This window comes from Nyctibius grandis, chromosome 11 (genome assembly GCF_013368605.1).
Source record: "Nyctibius grandis isolate bNycGra1 chromosome 11, bNycGra1.pri, whole genome shotgun sequence".
Classification (NCBI taxonomy): domain Eukaryota; kingdom Metazoa; phylum Chordata; class Aves; order Nyctibiiformes; family Nyctibiidae; genus Nyctibius; species Nyctibius grandis.
The window spans coordinates 8,345,875-8,369,095 of NC_090668.1; the positions used below are offsets into that span (position 1 = coordinate 8,345,875).

General features: G+C 37.2%; 1 protein-coding gene across 9 annotated transcripts in view; it reads left to right on the top strand.

The window, feature by feature from the left end:
- HERC1 (HECT and RLD domain containing E3 ubiquitin protein ligase family member 1) overlaps window positions 1-21,662 on the top strand; it is a 101,909-nt gene extending 80,247 nt beyond the window's left edge. For 7 of the 9 annotated variants that reach the window (XM_068410945.1, XM_068410946.1, XM_068410951.1 and 4 more), the window contains exons 53-78: window positions 565-692; window positions 1,917-2,117; window positions 2,985-3,115; window positions 4,186-4,385; window positions 4,872-4,986; window positions 5,478-5,624; window positions 6,166-6,267; window positions 7,299-7,472; window positions 7,787-8,080; window positions 8,838-8,903; window positions 9,006-9,131; window positions 9,752-9,890; window positions 10,347-10,528; window positions 11,270-11,425; window positions 11,928-12,050; window positions 12,646-12,748; window positions 13,436-13,605; window positions 14,972-15,110; window positions 15,303-15,472; window positions 15,852-16,021; window positions 16,154-16,319; window positions 17,643-17,719; window positions 18,144-18,396; window positions 18,632-18,784; window positions 19,808-20,113; window positions 21,009-21,662. In XM_068410945.1, coding sequence (XP_068267046.1) covers window positions 565-692; window positions 1,917-2,117; window positions 2,985-3,115; window positions 4,186-4,385; window positions 4,872-4,986; window positions 5,478-5,624; window positions 6,166-6,267; window positions 7,299-7,472; window positions 7,787-8,080; window positions 8,838-8,903; window positions 9,006-9,131; window positions 9,752-9,890; window positions 10,347-10,528; window positions 11,270-11,425; window positions 11,928-12,050; window positions 12,646-12,748; window positions 13,436-13,605; window positions 14,972-15,110; window positions 15,303-15,472; window positions 15,852-16,021; window positions 16,154-16,319; window positions 17,643-17,719; window positions 18,144-18,396; window positions 18,632-18,784; window positions 19,808-20,113; window positions 21,009-21,194 — 4,177 coding nt within the window. In that variant the 3' untranslated portion in view covers window positions 21,195-21,662. Of the gene's footprint in view, window positions 1-564; window positions 693-1,916; window positions 2,118-2,984; window positions 3,116-4,185; window positions 4,386-4,871; window positions 4,987-5,477; window positions 5,625-6,165; window positions 6,268-7,298; window positions 7,473-7,786; window positions 8,081-8,837; window positions 8,904-9,005; window positions 9,132-9,751; window positions 9,891-10,346; window positions 10,529-11,269; window positions 11,426-11,927; window positions 12,051-12,645; window positions 12,749-13,435; window positions 13,606-14,971; window positions 15,111-15,302; window positions 15,473-15,851; window positions 16,022-16,153; window positions 16,320-17,593; window positions 17,720-18,143; window positions 18,397-18,631; window positions 18,785-19,807; window positions 20,114-21,008 lie in introns of those variants that run through there. The other 2 variants (XM_068410952.1, XM_068410953.1) reach the window with 2 other exon arrangements.
- Window positions 21,663-23,221: the final 1,559 nt, after the last annotated feature.

Here is a 23,221-nt window from a genome sequence, read left to right on the forward strand (position 1 = left end):
ACAATATGCATCCTGGCAATATTATAGCCTTCATTTTCCTGTTACTAAACTCAGTAAAAACTCTTCCTGTCGTGTATGACCTTAAGTGCAATAAAATGTACCAGTGGTCCTGTTATAGTTAGCCAAAGCAAACTTTAAAATAGAATTTTAGAACAGTGTAACAACATTGTAACAGGAGGAAGAGTTTAAGCTAGAACTGAGATCAAGCTGTACCCCTTTCATTTCTTATGTCCAAGCTATTCTGTTTCATTTCATGACTTCCAAGAAAGTTTTGCCCTCACCAAAGAGGTTAAATTTGAGATATACATTGGTAAAGTTAAAGATAATTATTGTTCTAATTGAAACCTAACTTTTAAAATTTCTAACTGTGGAAATAGCTGATATCTCATTTGGTAATTTGAAGCGGTTTTAAATAGAACGATGAGCAGAAAAACTTATTATGTAAATCTGCAGTGATAGGAGGAGGGCTCCAGATTTTCACTCGGCTATTTCATTAATTCTCTGGTTTCTTGTCTGCTTAAAGGCAATGCCCTTTTTTAATTGCATTGTTTTATTCTATTGTAGCGAAGGTGATTCTGAAGAAAGTCTAGGATCACCCAGTGACCTTAGTTTGTCTCTTGTCTGTTGGAGCATCAGTGGCAAGTATCTGGCTGGAGCTACAGAAAAGATGGTGAACATATGGCAAGTCAATGGTATGCTCTTAGCTACCTGTGACACTTTAAGATATTTCTAGAGAAATTTAAGGTATTTCTAGAGAAGCTGCTGAATTGTTGAATATTTTTTTACCCAAGTATTTACCTGTGTGTGCTCTCCAGTTTAAGTGCCTGCTGTCTTCCATAATATCTTGTAAACTGGTTTAATTAGAGGAAGGCGCTAATCACAAATGGATGTGTAGTTTACAATTAATTCAGTAGAAAACTGAGCAGCATATGAGTCCTTGTTGCATCAGAAGTGTTTAGGTGTGAGGCTTCGTGACTCTCAGCAGTTTTTGGCTGTGAATCCTATCTTCCTGTTGTCTGCAAGAATCACCTTTCTACATACAACAAGGAGAATGCGAAAATTGACTGAAACAGATGGAGGGAAGGATCGCTAGAGTGATGAGCTAGATGGAATGTCTTCTGATGAGAGCAGAATGAGTGAGCTTGGTTTATTTGAACAAAAGAGTCTTGGAGGAGGAAGATTATAAATAAATAAATTAGGAAGATAAACTCCAGGAGAAGCCCAGGGAGAAAAAGCAGCTGGATAGTGTTGACACAAGAAGTAAATGTAAATAAATTGGCCAGGAATAACTTCAAGAAAGTTTCTAATGTTCAAAAGATTGTGGTCTCATATCTTATTATAAGGAGGAATGACAACTGAGGAAGAAATGCTACAAAATGCATTAGCTAAATTTATGAGATTGCACTGTGATAGAGAGGCCTGAACCTGATCCAGGAAAGGCACTTTCCAATTCCGTGGTTCAGTTTGCGAGCATCTTTAAGTGGATTCTCTTACATTTTTACTGTCATTTGTGCTGCAATTGACTAATACAGCATAATACCTTTAGAACTCCTGTGAGAGGAAGACTATTAATCACGTTGTCATTTGTAATCTCTGAAATTCCATTCTGTTGTTTTGCACTTATGAAAATCACCAATTACGCTGCTCATGTTAATAGACAGTCCTGAGGAAAAGTATAAATTTAGCTTCCTTCCTTAACAAAACTCTGTAACTTGACAGATAATTGCGATGTTAGCTAGATGTTGTGTCTGCATGGATTAGTGGACCATTGCTTCGTAGTCTTGTAACTTACATGAATTTGTAGTATGTCCTAGCTCTAAATAGGATCTCTTGATATTTTCCCATGGAAAGTATTTTTGTTGTTTTCTTTTCTTCATGAAGATGAAGTAGTTCTAAAAGACTTTTTGGTCTTCTAGGAGGAAAAGGATTATTAGATCTTCAGCCTCACTGGGTATCTGCTCTAGCTTGGCCAGAAGAAGGGCCAGCTGCAGCGTGGACGGGAGACGCTCCAGAATTATTATTAATTGGTCGTATGGATGGGTCTCTTGGTCTTATCGAAGTTGTAGATATTTCAACCATGCACCGGCTAGAACTGGAACACTGCTACAGAAAGGATGGTAGGTGACTGTATCAGTATTTAAGTACAAATTAAAATTATTACTCCCCCCCTCTTTTTGAAATTAAGCAAGTATGTAATCTCAAATTTTTATTATTGTTCATGGGATATGACTTCTGGTACTTCGCAAGCATCATTCACTTGTGTTCATGGGAGAAGAAAAGTCTATGGGATCTCCCACTGCACCCCTATTCCCCTAGAGCAGAGGCAAGCAGTTTGTAGCAGCCTAGTCAAACCCTGACGTTCCTTGCCGTCATATAAAATCAATACAGATTCCCTGCAGTATCTGCTCTGTCTACAGATAGCATGTAGTCAGAGTCATTTGAATTACTGAATTATTGCCATTTTTCCTTTGTAGTTCCAGTCTCAGGGGACATCAAATAGCACATCTTTGGTAGCATTGTGTGGTTTTGCATATTGCTTCTTCAGGGAATTGGCAGATTTTTTTGCCGGATCAAGTGAGGCAATATCTACGTGCTAAGAAAGGCTCCAGCTGTTTTCAACGCTTTTCTCAGAAGCATCCCTATTTCACATACATGTATAGGATTCAGGCTACTTTTTTTTCTTTTCCCTAGCATAGTTCTTTTCATTATGTCAGTAATATAAATTCAATTATTTTAATAAAAAGAAGAAGAATGAAAAAACTATTACAAAATAATCTCGACAGCTGTTATTACAGTGGCACTCAGTTCTAACTTTACCATACAAATTCAAGAAAATTTTCAGACCAAAAGTATGTTAAGTAACATTTGTGATGAGGGACGTTGTTATGGCCTTCATATTTTAGATAATTGCACTGCAAAAACCTCTTTGGCAGGAGTCGAGTTCAATTTAGTTTAATTAATTTTTGTGTTGTCTTTTCACATAGTGTCTGTCACATGCCTTGCCTGGTTCAGTGAAGACAGACCATTTGCGGTTGGCTATTCAGACGGAAAATTGCTGATAGGAACAAAGGAACCACTTGAAAAAGGCGGAATCGTTCTAGTTGATGCACATAAGGTAGAGCTAGTCTTTTTAAAACTAATGTATAATTTTTGTAGGTGTAGATCTGTTTAAGCTGTTTTCTGTTTTTGAAAGCTATTTATAAAGTCAAGTGCAGATTATTTTAAGAACATATACCGATTTCTGATGCACATATCAAAAACTATATTTTAAAGGAACAGTTCACCAAATTTAAAAAAAAAAAAAAAAAAAGAAAAATACATTTTATAGCCTTTTTTTGCTGTTAGAGATTGTGAAGTGTACGTTCATACAGCAACAGAAGTGTATTAAGGACACAGCTATGCATGTCTGGATTTAAAAGACTGTAGTTATTTTATTTTGTAAAAGTGCTCATAATAAATTTTAATTTGGTTATGTCACATGTTTTTGTGAAGCTTAAGTTCCTGTGCAAAGCGAAAGATGTTTTTCTAAATATGCAGCTGTAAAGGTTTAGATCCTTCGCTTGGCTAGTGTGTAATAATAAGTCATTAGTAGTCCATAAATGATTTGTTAGGCTAAGAGGAGAATTCCTAATGTGTAGATGTAGTAAAAGCATCTTGAGTGCTTCCATAAACTGCTCATGGTATTTGAAGCACGGTAGTCACAGAAGTGAGCACACTGTGACAATAAAACTATACTTGCCTTTTCCACTATGGGCTGTTCTCCTTTCCTACCTCAGTTAGACTCAAAGCTGCATCTGGCCCATTGCCTAATATGTTTATGAACCATGTACCATTAAGGTAATTCATATTACAGTTTCATAATATAAAAAAAAAAAAGAAGGAAAAATTGTCTACTTCTTTGGGAAGAAAACAATCAAGAAAGGTGCGCAATGAAACTAGAACATTTTTTCCCTGTGCTTTCCCTCTAGTTTCTCTCAGGAACCTAGGATTGTGTTTTAATTTGGTAGTTCTGAAAAGTATCATTATGATTTCATAATTGCAACTCACTCTCAAATAAATAACGATTTATTTGAGAATAAAATGTTGTTATTAATAATTAAACACTGCATTAGCTCTAAGAGTTAAACTCTCTCTGTTCTTACTGCATTACTTCATACCAACTTTTAATTTTTAAAAATCCAATAGGATATGGTTGTTAGTATGAAGTGGGACCCAACTGGTAAAGTTCTCCTGACATGTGCCAAAGAAGAAACAGTGAAACTCTGGGGCTGTATGGGAGGATGTTGGAGACGTCTGCATTCACTGTCCCATCCAGCTCTTGTGAATGGCATTGCCTGGTGTGCTCTTCCAGGGAAAGGACCCAAGTTGCAGCTTTTGCTAGCTACGTATGTGATTTTTTAAATTGTTCTTATAGCTCTTTTGTACATCTTTTCTACCAGTCTTTAGTGTCCAGAGCGAAGGAAAGTTTTGTCTTTTTTTTAAATAACATTTATTCAGTAAGCCAGTTGCCACGAGATCCATGAGGCTTCAGAATTCAAATGGAAAGAGTGGCTCTGGTCACGTTGCCAACTGTTTTCTCCATGCCATGAGGCCTGTGTGTGGTGGTCCTGCTTGAATTTTTTTTGCTTCATCCAAATATTTTTTCTGAGAATAAGTTGTTAGTAAAAATTGAAAAGCTATGGGGGGGAGGAATAGGAAAAAATGCCTTTATCCATTGGGAACATGCCTTTCTACTTTAGATTAATTGATACAATATAGTTTTACAGGGAGGTAGTGAAGACTACTGGTATTTTAATTTAATACCAGACCACTGATATTTTGTTAGTTAATACCTTTACTGTGTTTTTCTGATTTATCCTGACTTCCTTTAGAGGATGCCACAATGGTTTGGTGTGTGTCTGGACTGTTCCCCAGGACATAGTAATCACGCTGCAGTCCAGCTCAATGTTCTCAGAAGGATGGTGGGACCACGAAACAAGTGTTAAGGTAAAAGGAGTAAACTTGGTGTTTAAGAAATTCTGTTTGCTCATTCTGAAACTGGGGGAGGAGAAGAATGTGAGCGAGTTACTCAAATCTCAACATTTCGTGAGATTTTCAGAACAGGAAATGAAAAATCACAGGTTAAAATTAATTTTATTTGGCTAAAGATTATATTTTGATCTGTTTTCATTTTTTTTTAAGTTGATAAATTTATACTAAAATTTAATAAGAGTTCAAAATTTTTTCTAGATAAAATTAAGTCAAGATTAATTTCACCTATGTAAATGGTAATGTGGTCTTTAATGTTGATGGCATTTTGTAAGGGGACAAAAGATGATAATGTGACAAAGATGTTTATAAAACGTTAGCATAGTACTGGTCTCTTTTATTATCTTATGGAAATTACCCCATCTCTATGGATTATCAGTATTTATTGCAGAATACAGAAGCTGTTATGCTATGCCGTTGTCTGTAAATAACTATGAAATAATTTGCAGGATGGATACCGAAAAGCAGTAGAAGTCAAGTGTGTATTTCAACTGAGAGGACATATTACTCCTGTTCGGACTGTTGCGTTCAGTCCTGACGGACTGGCATTAGTATCTGGTGGACTTGGTGGTCTCATGAATGTTTGGTCTTTACGGGTAAGATCATCTTTGACGTGGCATGATTCTTTTTTTAGTATGAGTATCTAAAATGGTCAAGGCATCAGACTAGCTTTTTTTTTCTTCCCCATTATGTTAGAAACATTAGAGAAAGCATGGTGTAGAATAATGGTATAAAATTGTACATAATAAAATATAAATTGAAATTGTACTTATCATTGAAGTATTTTATATTTTATGGTTCTACTATTGATTTATTCTGTAGGCTTGGTCATGTTAGTTAGGCTTTCTAGAACCAGCCACTCTCTCTTTACAGGTGGGAACAATATTCTCTTACTTGGAGAACTTTTCCAAGAGTCAGATAATGTGGATTATTAAACACTCCTAAATCCTTAGTTTTGTTATCTCCTTAATATGATAAAAATGCTAGATTTTTTTTTGCTTTTAGTATAAACTTTTCAGTGTTTAAATAGTTATTGAACAGCTTGTGAGACTATCACCTCTTAGGAATGTTATTGTATGCATTTGAATGGAAAAGTAGCTGTGGATACACACTGACTGAAAACACTTCTTTGCTTAGGATGGTTCGGTATTGCAGAGTATCGTGATAGGTTCTGGAGCTATTCAGACTGCAGTATGGATACCTGAAGTTGGCGTAGCGGCTTGCTCTAACAGATCAAAGGTGATACCATGTGTTAAAGTAATGTTCTTTTAAATTTTTTACTAAAAGAAAACGCAATTTGTCTGTCTTTATTTTTCCTTTCTTTTCTTTTTTTTTTCCTTTTTTTTTTTTTTTTTTTTTTTTTTAGAAATACGCAGATAGAAATATCTATCTAACTCCTGTTATATTTTCAAGACTCATTGTTTTGGCTTTCAACTATCACCTGACCCTAAAAAGACTGGTTTTTTTTTAATAGTATCCCATGTTTAATTCGGGGGGGCCGGGTGGAATCCTTCTGAGCCGGTGGTTATAAAGGATGCTGTATACTGGTTACATCAGCTTCTCTGTTCAATGGTAGCAGCCGTAAATGGACAATGAAAATAGGCAGAATACATTTTTTTTTTCCTTTATGCAGCATGAAGAAATGTTTCATTTCCCCCAGCAAATAAGATACTTCAGTGATCCACCTTAATCTGAAGCAGCCTCAACCTCATAAATTTTTAAGAAGCAGCAGAATTTACTTCCATGTTTGCTGTGTCATGATCTGCTGGCATCTGTACAGAAGTTTCTTAACAGTTGATTATTCCAAAAGATACTGTCTTTTGTGAATGAAGATAAATATGGCAGAAGTTATGACTTCTGTTAGTAGAGTCATGCTGCATGTGGTTCTAAGTATTTTGGGATTCTTTGAAAGTCTCGTCTGAATTCAGACCAAATATTGAAGGTCATATTACGAGGCAAATCCTAAACTAAAGTTACACCTAAACTAAGGTTACAGCATGCACTGAAATGAACTCTGCTTGTTACTGTGTTTGCATTCTTCCTTGGAGTGATAATCGTAGTGCCATGGGAATGTGACGAAATGGCAGATGGAGATGGCTACTCAGTAGCATTTGTCAGCAGATTATTCACAAACAGAGACATAAATGTTCAAGTTTATGTGTTTTCTGGCCCCTATGGAAACTAAGATGATTGGTGATAAATCAATGGAGCTGAATAATCCTGCTTTATGAATTTTTAATTTCTAATGTCTTGTGACTGCTCTTAAACAGGATGTCTTGGTAGTGAACTGTACATCAGAGTGGATATCTTCTAATCACGTCCTTGCAACATGTAGGACCGCACTGAAACAGCAAGGAGTTCTAGGATTAAATATGGCTCCTTGCATGCGAGCTTTCTTGGAACGTTTGCCAATAATGCTTCAGGAACAGTATGCTTACGAAAAGGTAAGAAGAGCTAATGCGAACGTCTAAAATTCGTGTCTGACATGAGGTCACTGAGTCTCAGCTGGTTTCAGTCTTTCACCACAGAGAACCCAGAAGACTTTCCTACATGCTCTTTGCAAATGTCTTTCAGTATTCTCAAAGCTAGTAGTCTCCTAATTTGAGAATATTTAAAATACTAGAAAAAGTTTGATTAAACATGGAGGAAAGTATTTTCCGACAGGACTAGCTTTGAAGGACTCCTATTTTTGAATTGATTAATATATAATTCTAACTTTGCATGTTCAATTTCTCTCTTCCCCTTCCCTCACCTTTAGCCCCATGTTGTTTGTGGAGACCAGCTTGTTCACAGTCCTTACATGCAGTGTTTGGCATCACTCGCTGTGGGCCTTCACCTAGACCAGCTCTTGTGCAATCCCCCGGTACCACCTCATCACCAGAACTGCCTCCCTGATCCTTCAGCATGGAATCCCACAGAATGGGCCTGGCTAGAGTGTTTCTCTACTACCATAAAAGCTGCTGAAGCCCTGGCCAAGGGAGCACAGTTCCCAGAATCCTTTAGTGTTCCAGACCTGGAGCCTGTTCCAGAGGATGAGCTTACTCTCCTATTGGTAAAATGTGCTATATTGTCTGAACAGCGAAGCATGTTGTTATTGAGCATGTGGTATGATGCAGTTAACATCTCTGAACTGTAAAGATTTCTGTTCATTAACATAAGCACCAGCAATAAGTGTAAGTTTATTTTTTAATTAACTGATTAGACTGTACTGTAAAGATTGCTCTCTGTGTGTGTAATGAGTGCAAGTCAGTTGCATATTAAAAAACAAAACAACCCGTAACTGTGACAGTAATTTTCATATGTGATAGAAGCAAGAAGTGTAGAGCTTTACAATGCTATTTTTTGAGTAACGTTTTGGCACATTTCTACACCGAATTATTTTGCTAATGTCAATTGTCTTTATGACTTGTTATGATAGGTAAACCAAAATAGAAATTTTAGATTAAGAATTTTTTATCAGCAAGCTTATAACATTTTAAGCCAGTGTTTGCAGTTAAAACTTCAAAAAGCCCTAAGCATCAGTAAATAGGAAAAGATTACTTCTTCATTAATTTTGTTTTTCTTTTTTTGATTTGGATTGCAAGTCATGGATAACAGTATCATTGCTAGATAGATGTAGTAAGGAGAGAAACTTGGCCTGTGGAGGAAAATTAAGTATTTGAGTCAGCACACATTCATTCTTACTGCTAGACTGTTTAGAATAATTTGAATGTCAAGATTGTTCTTAGTTAGAAAATATGTATTACATAACAGAAAAATAATGTGCATCTCTTGAACTGGATGTGGTAACTGTGGCTTTTGTTGTGTAGGATAACAGTAAATGGATCAATGGTATGGATGAACAGATAATGTCTTGGGCAACGTCAAGGCCAGAGGTTAGTAAAATTGATGGTTTGGGGTTTTTTAAATTCTTTTTAAACATCGTAAGCTATTGAAAGTACTCTTGTTCTAAAGCATTCTTTCATGCTGTTCCATAGGACTGGCACTTGGGAGGCAAATGTGACGTGTATCTGTGGGGAGCAGGAAGACATGGACAGTTAGCCGAAGCTGGCAGAAATGTCGTGATACCAGTGGCAGCACCTTCATTCTCTCAGGCTCAGCAGGTGATCAGTTAAAAACAGTCGTGATTTAATGATTTACTGTGTATGGTTTGTCAAAACCGCTCTCTAAAAGTCTTTTCAATTTGTTGTTTGAATTTGCTATGAAGTACCCCCAAAACATGTGTTTTAACTAAAGTGGAAGTCTTTTAATTATTTGACAAATTCAAACCAAGAAGCCACTGAAATCTGACAAAACAAAATTGTTTGATATGAGCATGATTTGAAAATACCTGCACAGCTTTAACGTAATACATGTGCCAGTTTTGTTTGCTGAAATAACATTGACTTTCAGGATGGAAATGTCAAAACTAAGTCTCAGGTAGGAGTATATGGTGATTTCTCTCACTGGAAGAAGGTTTGCCAAAACTAGTAGCAAGTTTCAACGAAGTAATTTTTATGATGATGTGATTGGGTAACAAGACTTCATTAAGCATGGGGTGAGTGAAGTCTTAACGTCAATAGGGTTGTCACAAAGGTATTTGCATTGTGGCAGAAGAGTCTGTTGATAGAATTACAAATAAAAAAAAATTTAAAGAGAGAATGTACATTGTAATGCAGGTATTACAACGTTGCTGCATCTAAGACAAAAATCATTAAAACTCCTTTGTGTCTTTCTAAACTAGGTTGTTTGTGGTCAGAATTGTACTTTTGTCATTCAAGCTAATGGCACGGTTTTGGGTTGTGGAGAAGGGAGTTATGGGCGACTGGGACAAGGAAATTCTGATGATCTTCATGTGTTAACAGTCATTTCAGCACTGCAAGGTAAAATTGTTGGGTTTGAAATGAGTAATTGATAGAGCACAAATAAGCATTTTGTTATATTATCTGTGTTGATGCTATTTTTTGCAGATTTACACATTAAAATATTGTAGTCTTTAATTAAAAAATCGAGCAAATAAACTAGGTGTTTATTTCTTCTTAAGATTTAAGGACTAATATGTTAAAATTCTTTAGTTTTAAGAAGACTTCAGGGAAAAGTGTTTGGTCAAGATAGGAACATTTAATTTCAAAACTGATGGCAGGCCAGAAGCGTAGGTTGTACATGAGAACATTTTTTTGTTCAAAATATAAATAAATTGCTATAACAAGAAAATTGTTTTTGTGGTTGGTTCCTTTCCCCAGACTTAATTGGCTGCCACTAGGGGCACTTGGATAAATGTATGTTAAGAGTTTATTATGAATTATTCTAAACTTTGTTTTCTCATTTTTCTTTAACAGGCTTTGTTGTGACACAGCTGGTGACCTCTTGTGGGTCTGATGGACATTCCATGGCTTTAACAGAAAGTGGGGAAGTCTTTAGCTGGGGAGATGGAGATTATGGCAAACTGGGACATGGGAACAGCGACAGACAGCGCAGGCCGAGACAAATAGAGGCCCTGCAAGGAGAAGAAGTGGTGCAGGTTCCAAAATATTTTTTGTCTCCTACAAACTGCAGGCATGGTAACCTGGTGCTAGGAATGTTCCAGAACCATTGTCAGTCTTGACAGTTTGAATTCATATGCTGAATGAAAATAGGCAACTTCTTACTTCTCTGAGCCTTATGAACCAAGTTGATAATTTCCAGTGGAAGTATGTTAATATCACAGAGCTCACTGTTGATGTGTGGTGTTAATTGACAGTTGTTACTGGAGAAGACTAAAAATTAGAAGAGCATGGAAGGGAGGGGTGATCAAAAGATTGTCAAAATACAGACATATAGAAGTTTCCCTTGGTCCTTGTCAGGTGACTTTGACCTACAAAACTAGTCACTGAGACCTCCTCCTAAGTACTAAGTGTGTGTTGTAACAACGCACGAAAACATATTTGGTTTTGACTGGAGGTTTCTTTATAAAAATATAAAATATTCGTACAACAAAAGCAATCTGCTTGCAGAAAACAGTAGTTGGTAAAAATAAATAAATAAAACATCTGAAAGCCTTTTTTCACGCAAATATCCACCTGTCCTCCTCTGGATCGTTACCATTGAGAAGAGAGAGGTTGTTGGAGAAATCATTGGTACTAAAATATCCGTATTTTAGCTTTTATAAAGTAAATATAGTTTAGCGGAGGAAAAGGTATTACATATTTACATGTAATAGCTAATATAATTTTCTCCTCAAATTTAAAATGTTTGTAAAAAAAAATGTTTATTTTGCTTCCAGATGTCATGTGGCTTCAAACACTCAGCTGTGGTGACAGCAGATGGCAAACTTTTTACATTTGGAAACGGTGATTACGGTCGATTAGGACTTGGAAATACTTCGAATAAGAAACTTCCAGAAAGAGTGACAGCGCTGGAAGGTTACCAAATTGGACAGGCATGGTTTATCTAAACCTAGCAATGTATCTTTGTTTAAAGCTGATGTTTTCAACATATTTAAGTGTTCCAGGTTTTTTTAACCTTGGCTTTTATTTTGATTATGATGGCAGAATTTGACTGTGCATAATTTTTTAAATAATTACTTTCCTGACTCTCTTGATCCTCTTTCTGCAAAAGTGCCCATGTTTTTTAACATTTAAACATGTCAAGATTTAGGTAGTTTTAAGCATGAATTCATGAGGTATTTTGTATTCTTAAACAATGAGCATGTGTAGCATAAGACTATCCTATGGTTCTAGGAGCTGAGAGGAAGCAAATATCTAAAAAATACTACTGTGGTTCTAAATATCTTTAGAACACTGTAATAAGCAGTGGAGGTTTTAATGGTTTTAAAAGGATACTCATTTTTTAAACCACAGTTTTTCTTAAAGGTAGTTGGGGTGTTTGAGTTAGTAGTAAATTAGCAAAAAGAGTGCTAATAATGCATTTCTCTCAACCAGGTGGCCTGTGGACTCAATCATACTGTAGCTGTGTCAACAGATGGCTCAATGGTTTGGGCTTTTGGAGATGGAGATTATGGTAAACTTGGTTTGGGAAATTCCACTGCAAAGTCCTCGCCCCAGGTTAGAATTCGTAGAGAAACTGTTCTTTGCATGAACTTTCAGTGTTGTTAAACATGTTACACAGTATTCGGAGTGTAATTTTCAGAAGTTAAATTATTAATTCCATCCACTATACTCTCCAAATACAATCTAGCGTAAATAATTCTGATGGTACGTTATGCTGAGCCTGATACTTTAAAGGATTTAATGTAAATAAGAGTGACCTTATCTCAGCAGCAATAGAAATAGTGAAAATCTTAGGATTAGCTTAAAGAGGAGTGCTTTCTTATTTTGGAATTTGGGAGGAAGATTGTTTACACATTCATCTACTTCATCCCATGCCACTGCCCGCTCACTCCTAGTAAAGAAAAGGTATTTTTGAATCATGGTACATAGAATAAGCTGTCAGTTTCATTAAAGAAGGAGTGAAAACTGTCTCTTAGTTTCCTGTATTAATTTACAAGCATTAATTAGAGTAATCCTACAATGTATGCATTGCACAGTGGGAATTATAAGATTTCTTTTTGGAAGCAGGAGTTACAGATTAAGTCCATGTTTGCTTTCTGTTTGTATCTTCATAATACCATAGCTCTTTTTCCTTTCACTTACCCCTTAGAAAGTGGATATTCTTTGTGGAATTGGAATAAAGAAAGTTGCCTGTGGAACCCAGTTCTCTGTTGCACTGACAAAAGATGGTCATGTGTATACTTTTGGACAAGGTAGGACAATCTGGTATTTGGACCTGTCTGTCTACAGGTTTTTGTGTATTGCAAGTGAAAAGGAAGAATATAAAGACATATTTATAAGACTGACCTAATGCTACTTTAGATTTGTGCTGACCTAATCTAGATTTTGGAACTTCAACAATGCAATTTTAACATAAGCCTAAAAATCCATATTTGTAGCTCTTTCTAGTTTGATCTCAGGATAGCCTTCCAATTTACTAATTTACTTTTTGAAGAGTGTTTTCCTAAAACTTCATTGAAATTCACATATCCAAAACATTGGGTTACTTCAAGGTTTACTTCATCTAATAAAGCATATGCCTGCACAAGTTGTTTAAAGATCTGGATAGGAGAATTTCCAAGTGCACTGAATTAGACATGGTTAAACTTCTCAAGTCAGTTAATTCATACATATTATAAAACCATACATTTAGATTTAGAAGTCTTGTTTTAATAGAATTTGATCTTGTTTCAGACTTAAGTGAAGATAACAGCTTGAGCAATATTAACAAGCACTGTTTTGTGGGAGACATACTCTAAATTTCTCCCTAACCAATTGCACTTGTGTCCCAGTTCCAAGAGTATGTAGAATTGCTTTTTGTCCCTCCCCAACTTCTGCCTGTGAGTAAAATTCACTTTTTAATGTTCTTTACTTATATAGACATGTGCTTGCAATTCTAGATCGCCTGATAGGTTTGCCAGAAGGTCGAGCTCGAAATCACAACAGACCCCAACAAGTTCCAGTACTGTCAGGAATCTTCATTGAAGACATAGCTGTAGGAGCAGAGCATACACTAGCTTTATCATCCACAGGGGATGTATATGCTTGGGGTAGCAACTCTGAAGGGCAGGTATGTGCTAGTCCCTGTTTATTTCTAACCTTTCTAAGGCTGTAATTGTACTTTACAGATGTGGCTGGAATGTCTTTATTTTGGTGGAAAAGAAAGCTTTTATTTTTGTTCTCCTCCTTCCTTACCTCAGCCATAATAACATTTTAGGCATTCCCATTGTTTTCTTTTTTTTTATTTCCTATGCTCTTACATGGTAGTAGTTTGGGAAAACACTGAAAACATTCTACCCAAATTATTCTAATCAAAGCTTTTTTAAAAATTACAAATTTTTACCTAAGTCTTGAGCTGTCAGCAATTTTTTCAACATCATAACATTTGTAGTTGGTGTCAATCAGATGTGTGAACTCTTTAGATGCTTTTCATAAAGGAAAATATAAACTAACTTTTTTTAGAGAGTATTTTTAAAGTCAGGGAAAAAAATCAGTAAATAATAAATTCTCTTTTCTTTTGGACCCTATTTTTATCCCTCTGCCCTTAAAAGTCCGTTTTTCTCCCTCACCCCATGTATAACTCACAGTTTTGGAAGGACTTCAGTTTTTTCACAGTTTTGCATGCTACTAGTATAAGAAAGAGCCTCTTGATATACTGGCTGTTTGGGCAAAGTTCATCCTGGTATTTCAGCATTGAGTTTTTGAGAAGGGTTGTTGAGCAAGTTGTTTAGAATAATTTTCTGAGAGGAACCTCTTTGGGTTTGGGGGTTTTTAATAGGGTGCTTACTTTGTGTTTCTGGAAGAGAAAAAAAAGGGTAAAAAATTCAGAGAAACTTAATGCTGACAGCCTGTTTTAAATGATTTTCCTTGCAGTGCAAAAAATGTGTTTTATATGAAGGAAAAAAAAACTTATAATATGAAATTTTCAGAATATGAACTCAGAATATGATACAAAACTATCAGTAAAAAGTCAGAACAGCTTCAGCAAACATGCTCTTTACAGAAATTGTGGTTTTTTAAACTATTGTAGGAATTTATGTGCTAGACAAAAATGGTATTTAAATGGCACAGAAGAGACGTGTGAACTGTGTTGACTATGCACGAGAGACTGTGCAACGTAGATATCTGACTTAGCAGCATAGATTAGTTCCTCAGTGCGCAGAAGAGCTCACAAAAAATCTCTAGCTGTTTTAAGGTCTCTCTGACACCTAGAGCTGCTGCTTCCATTGAGTATGGATGCGATATTCTATTGAAAATAAAAGGTAAATGTTAGCATAATAAGAGATGTATACGGTAAATATTTTTATCCCAATATAAGCTCTAGATTAATACAGTTTTTTACCATTTGCTCTGAATTTTTGCTTAGAGAATTTTAGAAGTATCACCACAGTTGTTGATTCTTCTTTGTCCCTTTTATATCTGTTATAAATTGTCAGCTTGGACTGGGCCATACCAACCATGTCAGAGAACCAACCCTAATAACAGTCCTGCAAGGAAAGAATGTGCGACAAATTTCAGCCGGCCGTTGCCACAGTGCTGCCTGGACAGCTCCGCCTGTTCCACCAAGAGCTCCAGGTAAAGAACTGAGGTTGTTTGTATGGTCATTTGATTTAGTCTTTGTGTTTCCTGGGGGATGACTGCAACAAGAACTTCTGAACGTTTGGGGCAGAATTTGTTTTGGTTTATATCCGTGCAGGTTTTGAAATGATCTTAGTCTCTTAATCTCAGCTACCCTTTATGAAATAATGCTTTTTTTCTTCTGTGCAGGTGTTTCAGTGCCTTTACAGCTTGGTTTACCTGATGCCACTCCACCACAGTATGGGGCACTGAAAGAAGTGAGCATTCATACAGTAAGAGCAAGGCTCAGACTGCTGTACCATTTTTCTGACCTCATGTACTCTTCATGGAGATTACTTAACCTCAGTCCCAATAACCAGGTAAAATTCCATTTGGAGAAAAGAACCAGCTCAGCTGTGTTGTGTTATGCCATGTCGCTAGAGAGTTTCTGACCAGATCAAGATGGATCTTAGTAAAAGGTTCTATAGGTTTTTTGTAATAAAGAAAAATATATATATAAATCCGGATTAAACCAAACTTTGTCAAAGTATTGTTATGTATTTTCACTTATGCTAACATTGACGTGTCAGTGTTTCAGTTTCCAAAAGCCTTACTAGCCTCAAAGCTAAAACCAAAAAGTGCTAACCTGTCTGTCTCCTGAAACATTGAAGTGCTAGTGATTAGGAAGGGTTTTATTCTGTAAAGAATGGGATTAATATCCTTTATTAATATGTTTATTCTCATACCACTTTATTGCAGAACAGTACATCTCACTACAATGCTGGAACATGGGGAATAGTTCAAGGCCAGCTAAGGCCCTTGCTAGCACCGCGAGTATACACGCTCCCCATGGTGCGCTCCATAGGAAAAACTATGGTTCAGGGGAAAAACTATGGGCCGCAGATTACTGTGAAAAGGATATCAACCAGGTCAGTATTGTTTTCAGAGGGATTGTATTAGACCTCAAACAAATACCAAATACTCAAGTGACTTCAGTAGCCTTTACGTGTCTGAGTTACATTGTATGGCTGTGTCTCTTTTTTTTATTTTTATTTTCAAAGAGGTCGGAAATGCAAGCCCATTTTTGTACAGATAGCAAGACAAGTGGTAAAGCTGAATGCATCAGACCTTCGCCTACCTTCCCGGGCCTGGAAAGTGAAACTGGTTGGAGAAGGAGCTGATGATGCAGGTGGAGTGTTTGATGACACTATTACAGAAATGTGTCAGGTATGAAAAGCCTTATTAGTTCAAAATGCCTGAGTAGAGCTTTTGTTCTCTCTGGTGTCTTTTAGTATTTTCCAAATTTCCTTTTTGCAGCTTTAGCAAATATTTGTTTTTCAGTCCTGAGCCACAACACTAGAGCTGCCTGTTCAGGGATGTCTCTGAGGATAAAGAAATCTTCCTGGATTGTGACAAGGAGATGCCATAAGGCCACACTATAACTAGTATTACATTTGGCCCCTTGGAATTCGGAGATGGCCCCTACGCATTATGGGAGCATTTTGCAGCCCCCCATTCTGTCCAGCCAATACCTTCTGGAAGAGAAGTTGCACTGTATTCTGTGATTACAGTACATTCCATGCATACAATACAGAAACACCTCAGGCAGGTGTTTCTCGTAGGTGTCACCTCTCAGGTTCAGTGCTGGAAAGGAGATCGGTAGCAGAAAGTGCCCGTTTTTGCCTGTCTGTAACCAGGATATTGTTGCTATTGTCAGCATATGTATCTTTTCAGATTCACTTGGAAACTGAAGGCTTCAGACTACCAGGACTAAGATAAATCATGTCAATGCTAATGTGTACTGCTTATAGTTTTAAAGGTGTGTCTCAGCCCTGTGACACAACTATGATTGTAGCCAGGAGAAGGGTCCAAGACACTGCTGACTGGAGGAGTTTCGTTGTTCCTTCATCTTCCAGGAGCCTCAAAACCCAAAGAATGAGGATTAGTGAGGATAATTCGTGTATCTGCTTAGTCTGGGACAGGGCAACAGCTATGGATAGTGCTGGAGCTGGCACTGGAGTTAGAGTTAGGATACAGGATGGAAGAAACTGAAGAACTCTGTTTTTTAATGGCACTTCTGAAGCCTGTAAGACTAGAGTAGGGTTGATTCAGGTAAGGACTTGAGGTGTAATTTTGGGGTTCTTTCCTAGACAGTTTACATTAAATATGAGATGTGATGAGGGTTCAGAACAGAATTCGTTGAAAAATTTGCTTCATTTTTGGTTCTTGACAAAGCTGCACCAGTAGGGTGTATAGCTTATGGCTTCTGATGATTTCTGAAACAGGTACCAGGAATGCATCACAGAGCAGTCACAGTAAAACAACCATTGTAGTCTGACGTAAGGGCAGGTCTTGAAATAGACTTGTTTGTATTACTAAAAATCATCCTTACCATGTTTACTTTCTCTTAAATGTTTCACATTAATTTGTAAGCAGTAATCATCACTATAGTGAAATATTCTGTCTTGTAATGCTATAATGTCGTAATATTTCTGCAATAGGTTGGTTGTCCCTGTGTCTAAGAAGGCTTTTGTGTTGTTGATTTTTAAGGAACTGGAAACTGGAATAGTAGACCTGCTTATTCCTTCCCCAAATGCTACAGCTGAAGTAGGCTACAATAGGGATAGGTAAGTTGTCCAGGATTTGCTTTTATTTAGATGTTAGTGGGTGAAAATTAAAATCTTCTATTAACTGCTTTATACCAAATGATGAGACTTCATGATTGTCTCTAGTATATTTCTTCCTTCAGGTTGTGATGTTACTTTGTTGTGGAGGAGAGGGCATGGTTTTAACATGAACTTCCTGGATTGCTGATGGCAGAATTCAGAGTAACATAAAGAATGACAGCTTTTGTGGTCAGGATTAGTTCTGCCTATCTCGGCCTCCATTATTTTAACAGCTAAAGATAATAATTTTCTTATTTGGACACCCTTTGCTGATAATTGTGTTGACAATTACAGTGCTGTGCTTAGAAATGTTTTGTCTTTTACTTCCAATGAAGTAGCATAGCAGTGATACTAGAGTATCTTCACTGATCCTTTGTTCTTTCAGATTTCTCTTTAACCCTTCAGCATGTTTAGATGAACATCTGATGCAGTTTAAGTTCTTGGGCATTCTCATGGGTGTAGCTATTCGTACGAAAAAGCCATTAGATCTTCATTTGGCTCCAGTGGTCTGGAAGCAACTTTGTTGTATCCCACTCATCTTGGAGGATTTGGAGGAGGTAGATCTGCTCTATGTGCAGACCCTCAACAGCATTCTTCACATTGAAGACAGTGGGATTACTGAAGAAAATTTCCATGAGGTAAGATATGAAAGTTGGAGCATTTAGGTTTATTCTGAAAGCGGTTCCTTTATCAGATTGACCTTAACTTCAGTATTTATGTAATTCAGTGTCTCCATTATTGGGAAAACAAGCACATCATAGGCATTTGGAATAGTTTGTGATCTTATAGTTCTCGGTGACTGATAGTAAAATATTAAACTTAGATCACTAGAGTGACTTACACTGAATGTACTTTTCCTGTTTTGCATAACAGATGATTCCTTTAGATTCTTTTGTTGGTCAAAGTGCTGATGGTAAAATGGTTCCCATAATCCCTGGAGGGAACAGTATCCCGCTTACCTTTTCAAACAGGAAAGAATATGTGGAGAGGGCAATTGAGTACAGACTCCATGAAATGGACCGTCAGGTAAGAATCTCATTGTGACCCTATCCCCGTTGTTCATGCGAGCAGTGGTTTTGATTTGTGCAAATTTCCATTACAGTTTATTAGGGAATAAGAAAAGCTTGGCTTTCTGCATCTCACCCGGGTCCCTGTGGCTTGCCGCCCCCCCCCCCCCCCCCCCCTGCCCCCAAACTGTTTTGGGGTTTTGTTTTAAATTAGTCCTGTTTTTCTTAGTAATGGCTCAGTTGACAAAAGAGCATTAGCAATCAGAACTTGTCTTTCATTGGAGTAGCCCCACTGCTACTGGCAGCCCCACTTGAGAAAATAACCTGCAATTGTGCATGCTGTGCACTGTAATTAGGCATCATAGCAACACAGGGAGTAGCTAAAGTAAATGTTATTGGCAAACATTTGTTTAACTTAAAACTATTTCTCTTCTGCTTTAGCACAGAAACTAGAAATATTTCATTATATGTTTTGAGAAGTGTTAATTACCTATGCACATTCTTTTGTGTATTTTGTCATTTGTATAGTGAAGCTTGTGAAAGCAGTATACTAATTACATGCTAAGAAAATTATTTTCCTTCGTCTCAAGATATAGATGCATGCATGATATTATCTGCATTAGAAAAGTAACTTTCTCATCAGAGGTACCAAATCCTAAGTCTTCTAGAACAAGTATGGACTTCTTACAAATATGACTTTGTCCCAGCTCAGATGTATGGTATATCCACAGTTTTTTGGTTTAGCCATCATCATTTGTGCTGCTAATTTGTACTTTTTTAAGTCCTTCTGTTTTGTATCAAAACATGTTCTTTAACGTGCAATTACAATTAAAAATGCTTGTGGTATTCTCCAGGATTTTGAGAGAGGGTACAGCCTTTAGAGGGGATGCATGTGTGGGAGGTTGTGTTTGGCAGATGTTCGATAATTCTATCTCTTTATGCCATTTCTCAGCTGATACGTTACTTTTGCATGTGGATGGTACAGTAAGTGGCAGAGGCAAGACAATTGCCCTTCAAATGTCTCTCCTTTTTTGGGCAACAGGTGGCTGCTGTAAGAGAAGGAATGTCTTGGATTGTTCCAGTTCCTTTGTTGTCTCTTTTGACTGCCAAGCAGTTGGAGCAAATGGTCTGTGGAATGCCGGAAATATCGGTTGAAGTTCTGAAGAAAGTTGTACGATACAGAGAAGTTGATGAGCAGCATCAGCTAGTACAGTGGTTCTGGCATACCCTTGAAGAATTTTCAAATGAGGAGAGAGTCCTTTTCATGAGGTTTGTGTCCGGAAGATCTCGATTGCCAGCCAACACAGCTGATATCTCTCAGCGATTCCAAATAATGAAGGTTGATAGGGTAAGATGCTGGTTTTGGGGTTTGGGTTTGGGGTTTTTTTATTCCTGTCTAGTATAATCTGTCCTTTGGCAATATGAGACAGGTTTCCATAATGGTAGATCTACAGAGAAAGTATGGGATGGGATATTCTCTGAGCTATTAAAACCAAACATTTTAATTGTGTAGCAGTACATGCACTGCATGAATTCCATCTTAATTCATTTGGTGCATTTACTATAGTTATATGATTGGCAGGCAAGACAAGTTCTTGCACAAGAAACAAACTTGTAACTTGTCCGCGGTCAGTTTCTGTTCCAATCCCTTTTTTCATTTGATAATTTTCACTCTTTTTTTAAAAAAAAAAAAGTTTTAAATCTGTGTAAGTGGTAATGTATGACCACTAGTGAGCTCTAAGGTCTTCAAACCACTCTAGTGAGTTTAGAGTATATTACTTTACATACAGGATGCATTCATTTGGCATTACTTTTGGGTTTTGAGCAGTGAAAGCACATTCTCTGTGAACTACATGAATCAAAAACTTGGCCAAATCTATAAGATAACAGTGGTTTGACTGTCCTCTTTGGTTAGGGGTCTCTCAGACTGCCTCATGGTAAGGTATGTTCCAGTGGGCTGCTAAATAGTAGTGTGATCAACTTTTCAAATAGTTGATTTTCAGTAGCGGGTTGAATTATTTACAGAGCAGGTGGCACAGCAGTAGTTTTGCACATAGTTAGGGGTGAAACAAGTGATGTAAACAACGGAGGCTACTCTGCTTCTTAAAAGGAATTTTGAGATAGAATGTGAAAATGGTGAATGATAGAGGCAAGGAAGGGAGGGAGCAATGAAATATGGGTGTGTTGCATTTTTTGCTTCATTCACAACTTAACGGTGTCCCACTTCTTATCCATTTCCGCAGCCTTACGACAGCTTGCCTACCTCACAGACTTGTTTCTTTCAACTGAGGCTCCCACCTTACTCCAGTCAACTAATCATGGCAGAGCGTTTGCGCTATGCAATCAATAATTGCAGGTCTATAGATATGGACAATTACATGCTCTCACGGAATGTGGACAATGCGGAGGGCTCAGACACAGATTATTAACATTCTGTGAACAAAATCATCTTCCTTTTACTACAGATAGTGCCCTAAGTTCAATTCATTGTTGACATAATTTTACAGTAACCATAGATGTTTTAGGAGCATAAAAACAGATGTTAATAGACAGTGGCCACAGTTTAGTTACTCTAAATGTAACAAAAAATTAGATGTTTTTATTTTTTTGTGGTTGTAAAAAAAGAAAACAAAAAAAGGATGATGGGTAAGTTTTTTCTCCTTTTTTGGTCACTTTTGATAAGTTTGCATGGAGACATTTTGGTGCATTTTTGTTGGGAATAGTACATTTGTAAGCCCTCCCAGTGAACATGAAGAGTTGTACATTGTATAATTGTTCATTAGCAAGGACAGTTTTACATGAATATTCACATATTTATTTTGTTTTAATTTGAATTGCCTGTGCAGGGTTCCTTATGCAGAGAAAAATAAAGCAAATTCAAGAATCGGTTGCTTGTATGCATTTGTGAACTGTGATTGGTTTATTCAGTCTTCATACTTTATATTTTGTCTCAGGAAATTATAGTATTACAGTGTTTAGACAGGACGTGACATTTGAAGCACCTTAAAATGTTTATCTTCAACGAATCTGATGTGTAGCTCTGTGCTCTGCATTCTTAATGTCTTTGAGGTACTGGCTTTTTTGGGTATACCACTACTTATTCCTTGTACTTCAGTACAAGGTAACATTGCACTTGGTTCCTTCTTGATTTTCATTTAAACATTTTTCTCCTCCAGAGTAGTAGTTGTTGACAATTACAGCACACTGCTACCTTGACTCGGAAATCTTTAAATCTTTTGTACAAAAAAACCCCCAAAAAAACCCCACCAACCTTTTTAATATACAGATGGGGGTACTTGATCCCTGATTGGAGTACAAAAGAACTAAAATGCAATTGACAGGGTGGTAGTCGAGGCTGTGGATTTTATACACGTTCTTTGTTTATGCCTTTGATATTAGTAAGTTTCATGTGTTTGGTCTCATTTTGTTGCAGCTGAAATTGTGTTATGATTGGCAGGGTATGGCTCACACTGTAATGTTCATATTTGGTTAGGACAGTAATGTAATCTACAAAGAAATTCTTGTTCTGTGTCTTAGGGAGGTGCTGAAGAATAGATAATTCCCCAGTGGCTCTATCCAAACCAGGATTTGTGCCAAACTGCAAATGCTGCTTGGTGTGCAGGAGCAGGATTTACCAGGGCTGAGCAAAAGGGTCGAGTCTGTCCCCAGGTGAGTCACTGCTGCTCTGCCGGGATTTTGCCCCCCCTCATTCTCACTGAACTCCTTGGTAAGGGTGCTGTGGGGCCTGAGGGCTAGCGAGAGCATTTATCAGCTTCATCTCACCTGGGACAAGACTGGCCCATCGGAATCTGGAGAAGAGGGTAGAAATTCCTGTTGTTTTCCCTCATGTGATTGTACATTAGCAGGGATTGATACAGAATCTTCTTGGTTGTCTGTGACTGAACTGGTGTATTGCTGCCAGCTAATAGTGATCAAAGGGCTGACTTGATAAGCTGTAAGAATTTGCACATCTGGGTTTTATCTGGTGTTCTTTTGGTTAGGACTAGTTGTTGGCTCATGAAAAAGGCAAAAGGTTCTTGAGCTATGACAAAGAACCAGACTGCAACATGAAACATGTAGAGGGGGGCTTTCAATAGCTTTGGGGAAGGAGGGACTCAGGGCTCTGAAATCATGCAGACTTAGTTTCCTGCCTCATTATGTATTATGGTTCCAAATTGCACTGAGATTTTGGTATCCCATCACGATGCTGGGGGGGGAGTATATTCACATCTTGGTCTAAATTCGTAAGTGTCATACATAAAAAACACAAGGTTACAAACAAAAGGGGAAACTGCTATATGAAGTCCTGTATTATTGCCTACTAGACTTCAGTTATGTGTCAGGCTGTTTCAGTCAGGCACAGAAAATAAGAGATCTGTGTCTAAAAATTAGTTTTGTGTGGACTATATAATTGGCTTCTTGGATAATGAGGGTATTTTTGGAGGCAGTTTACAGT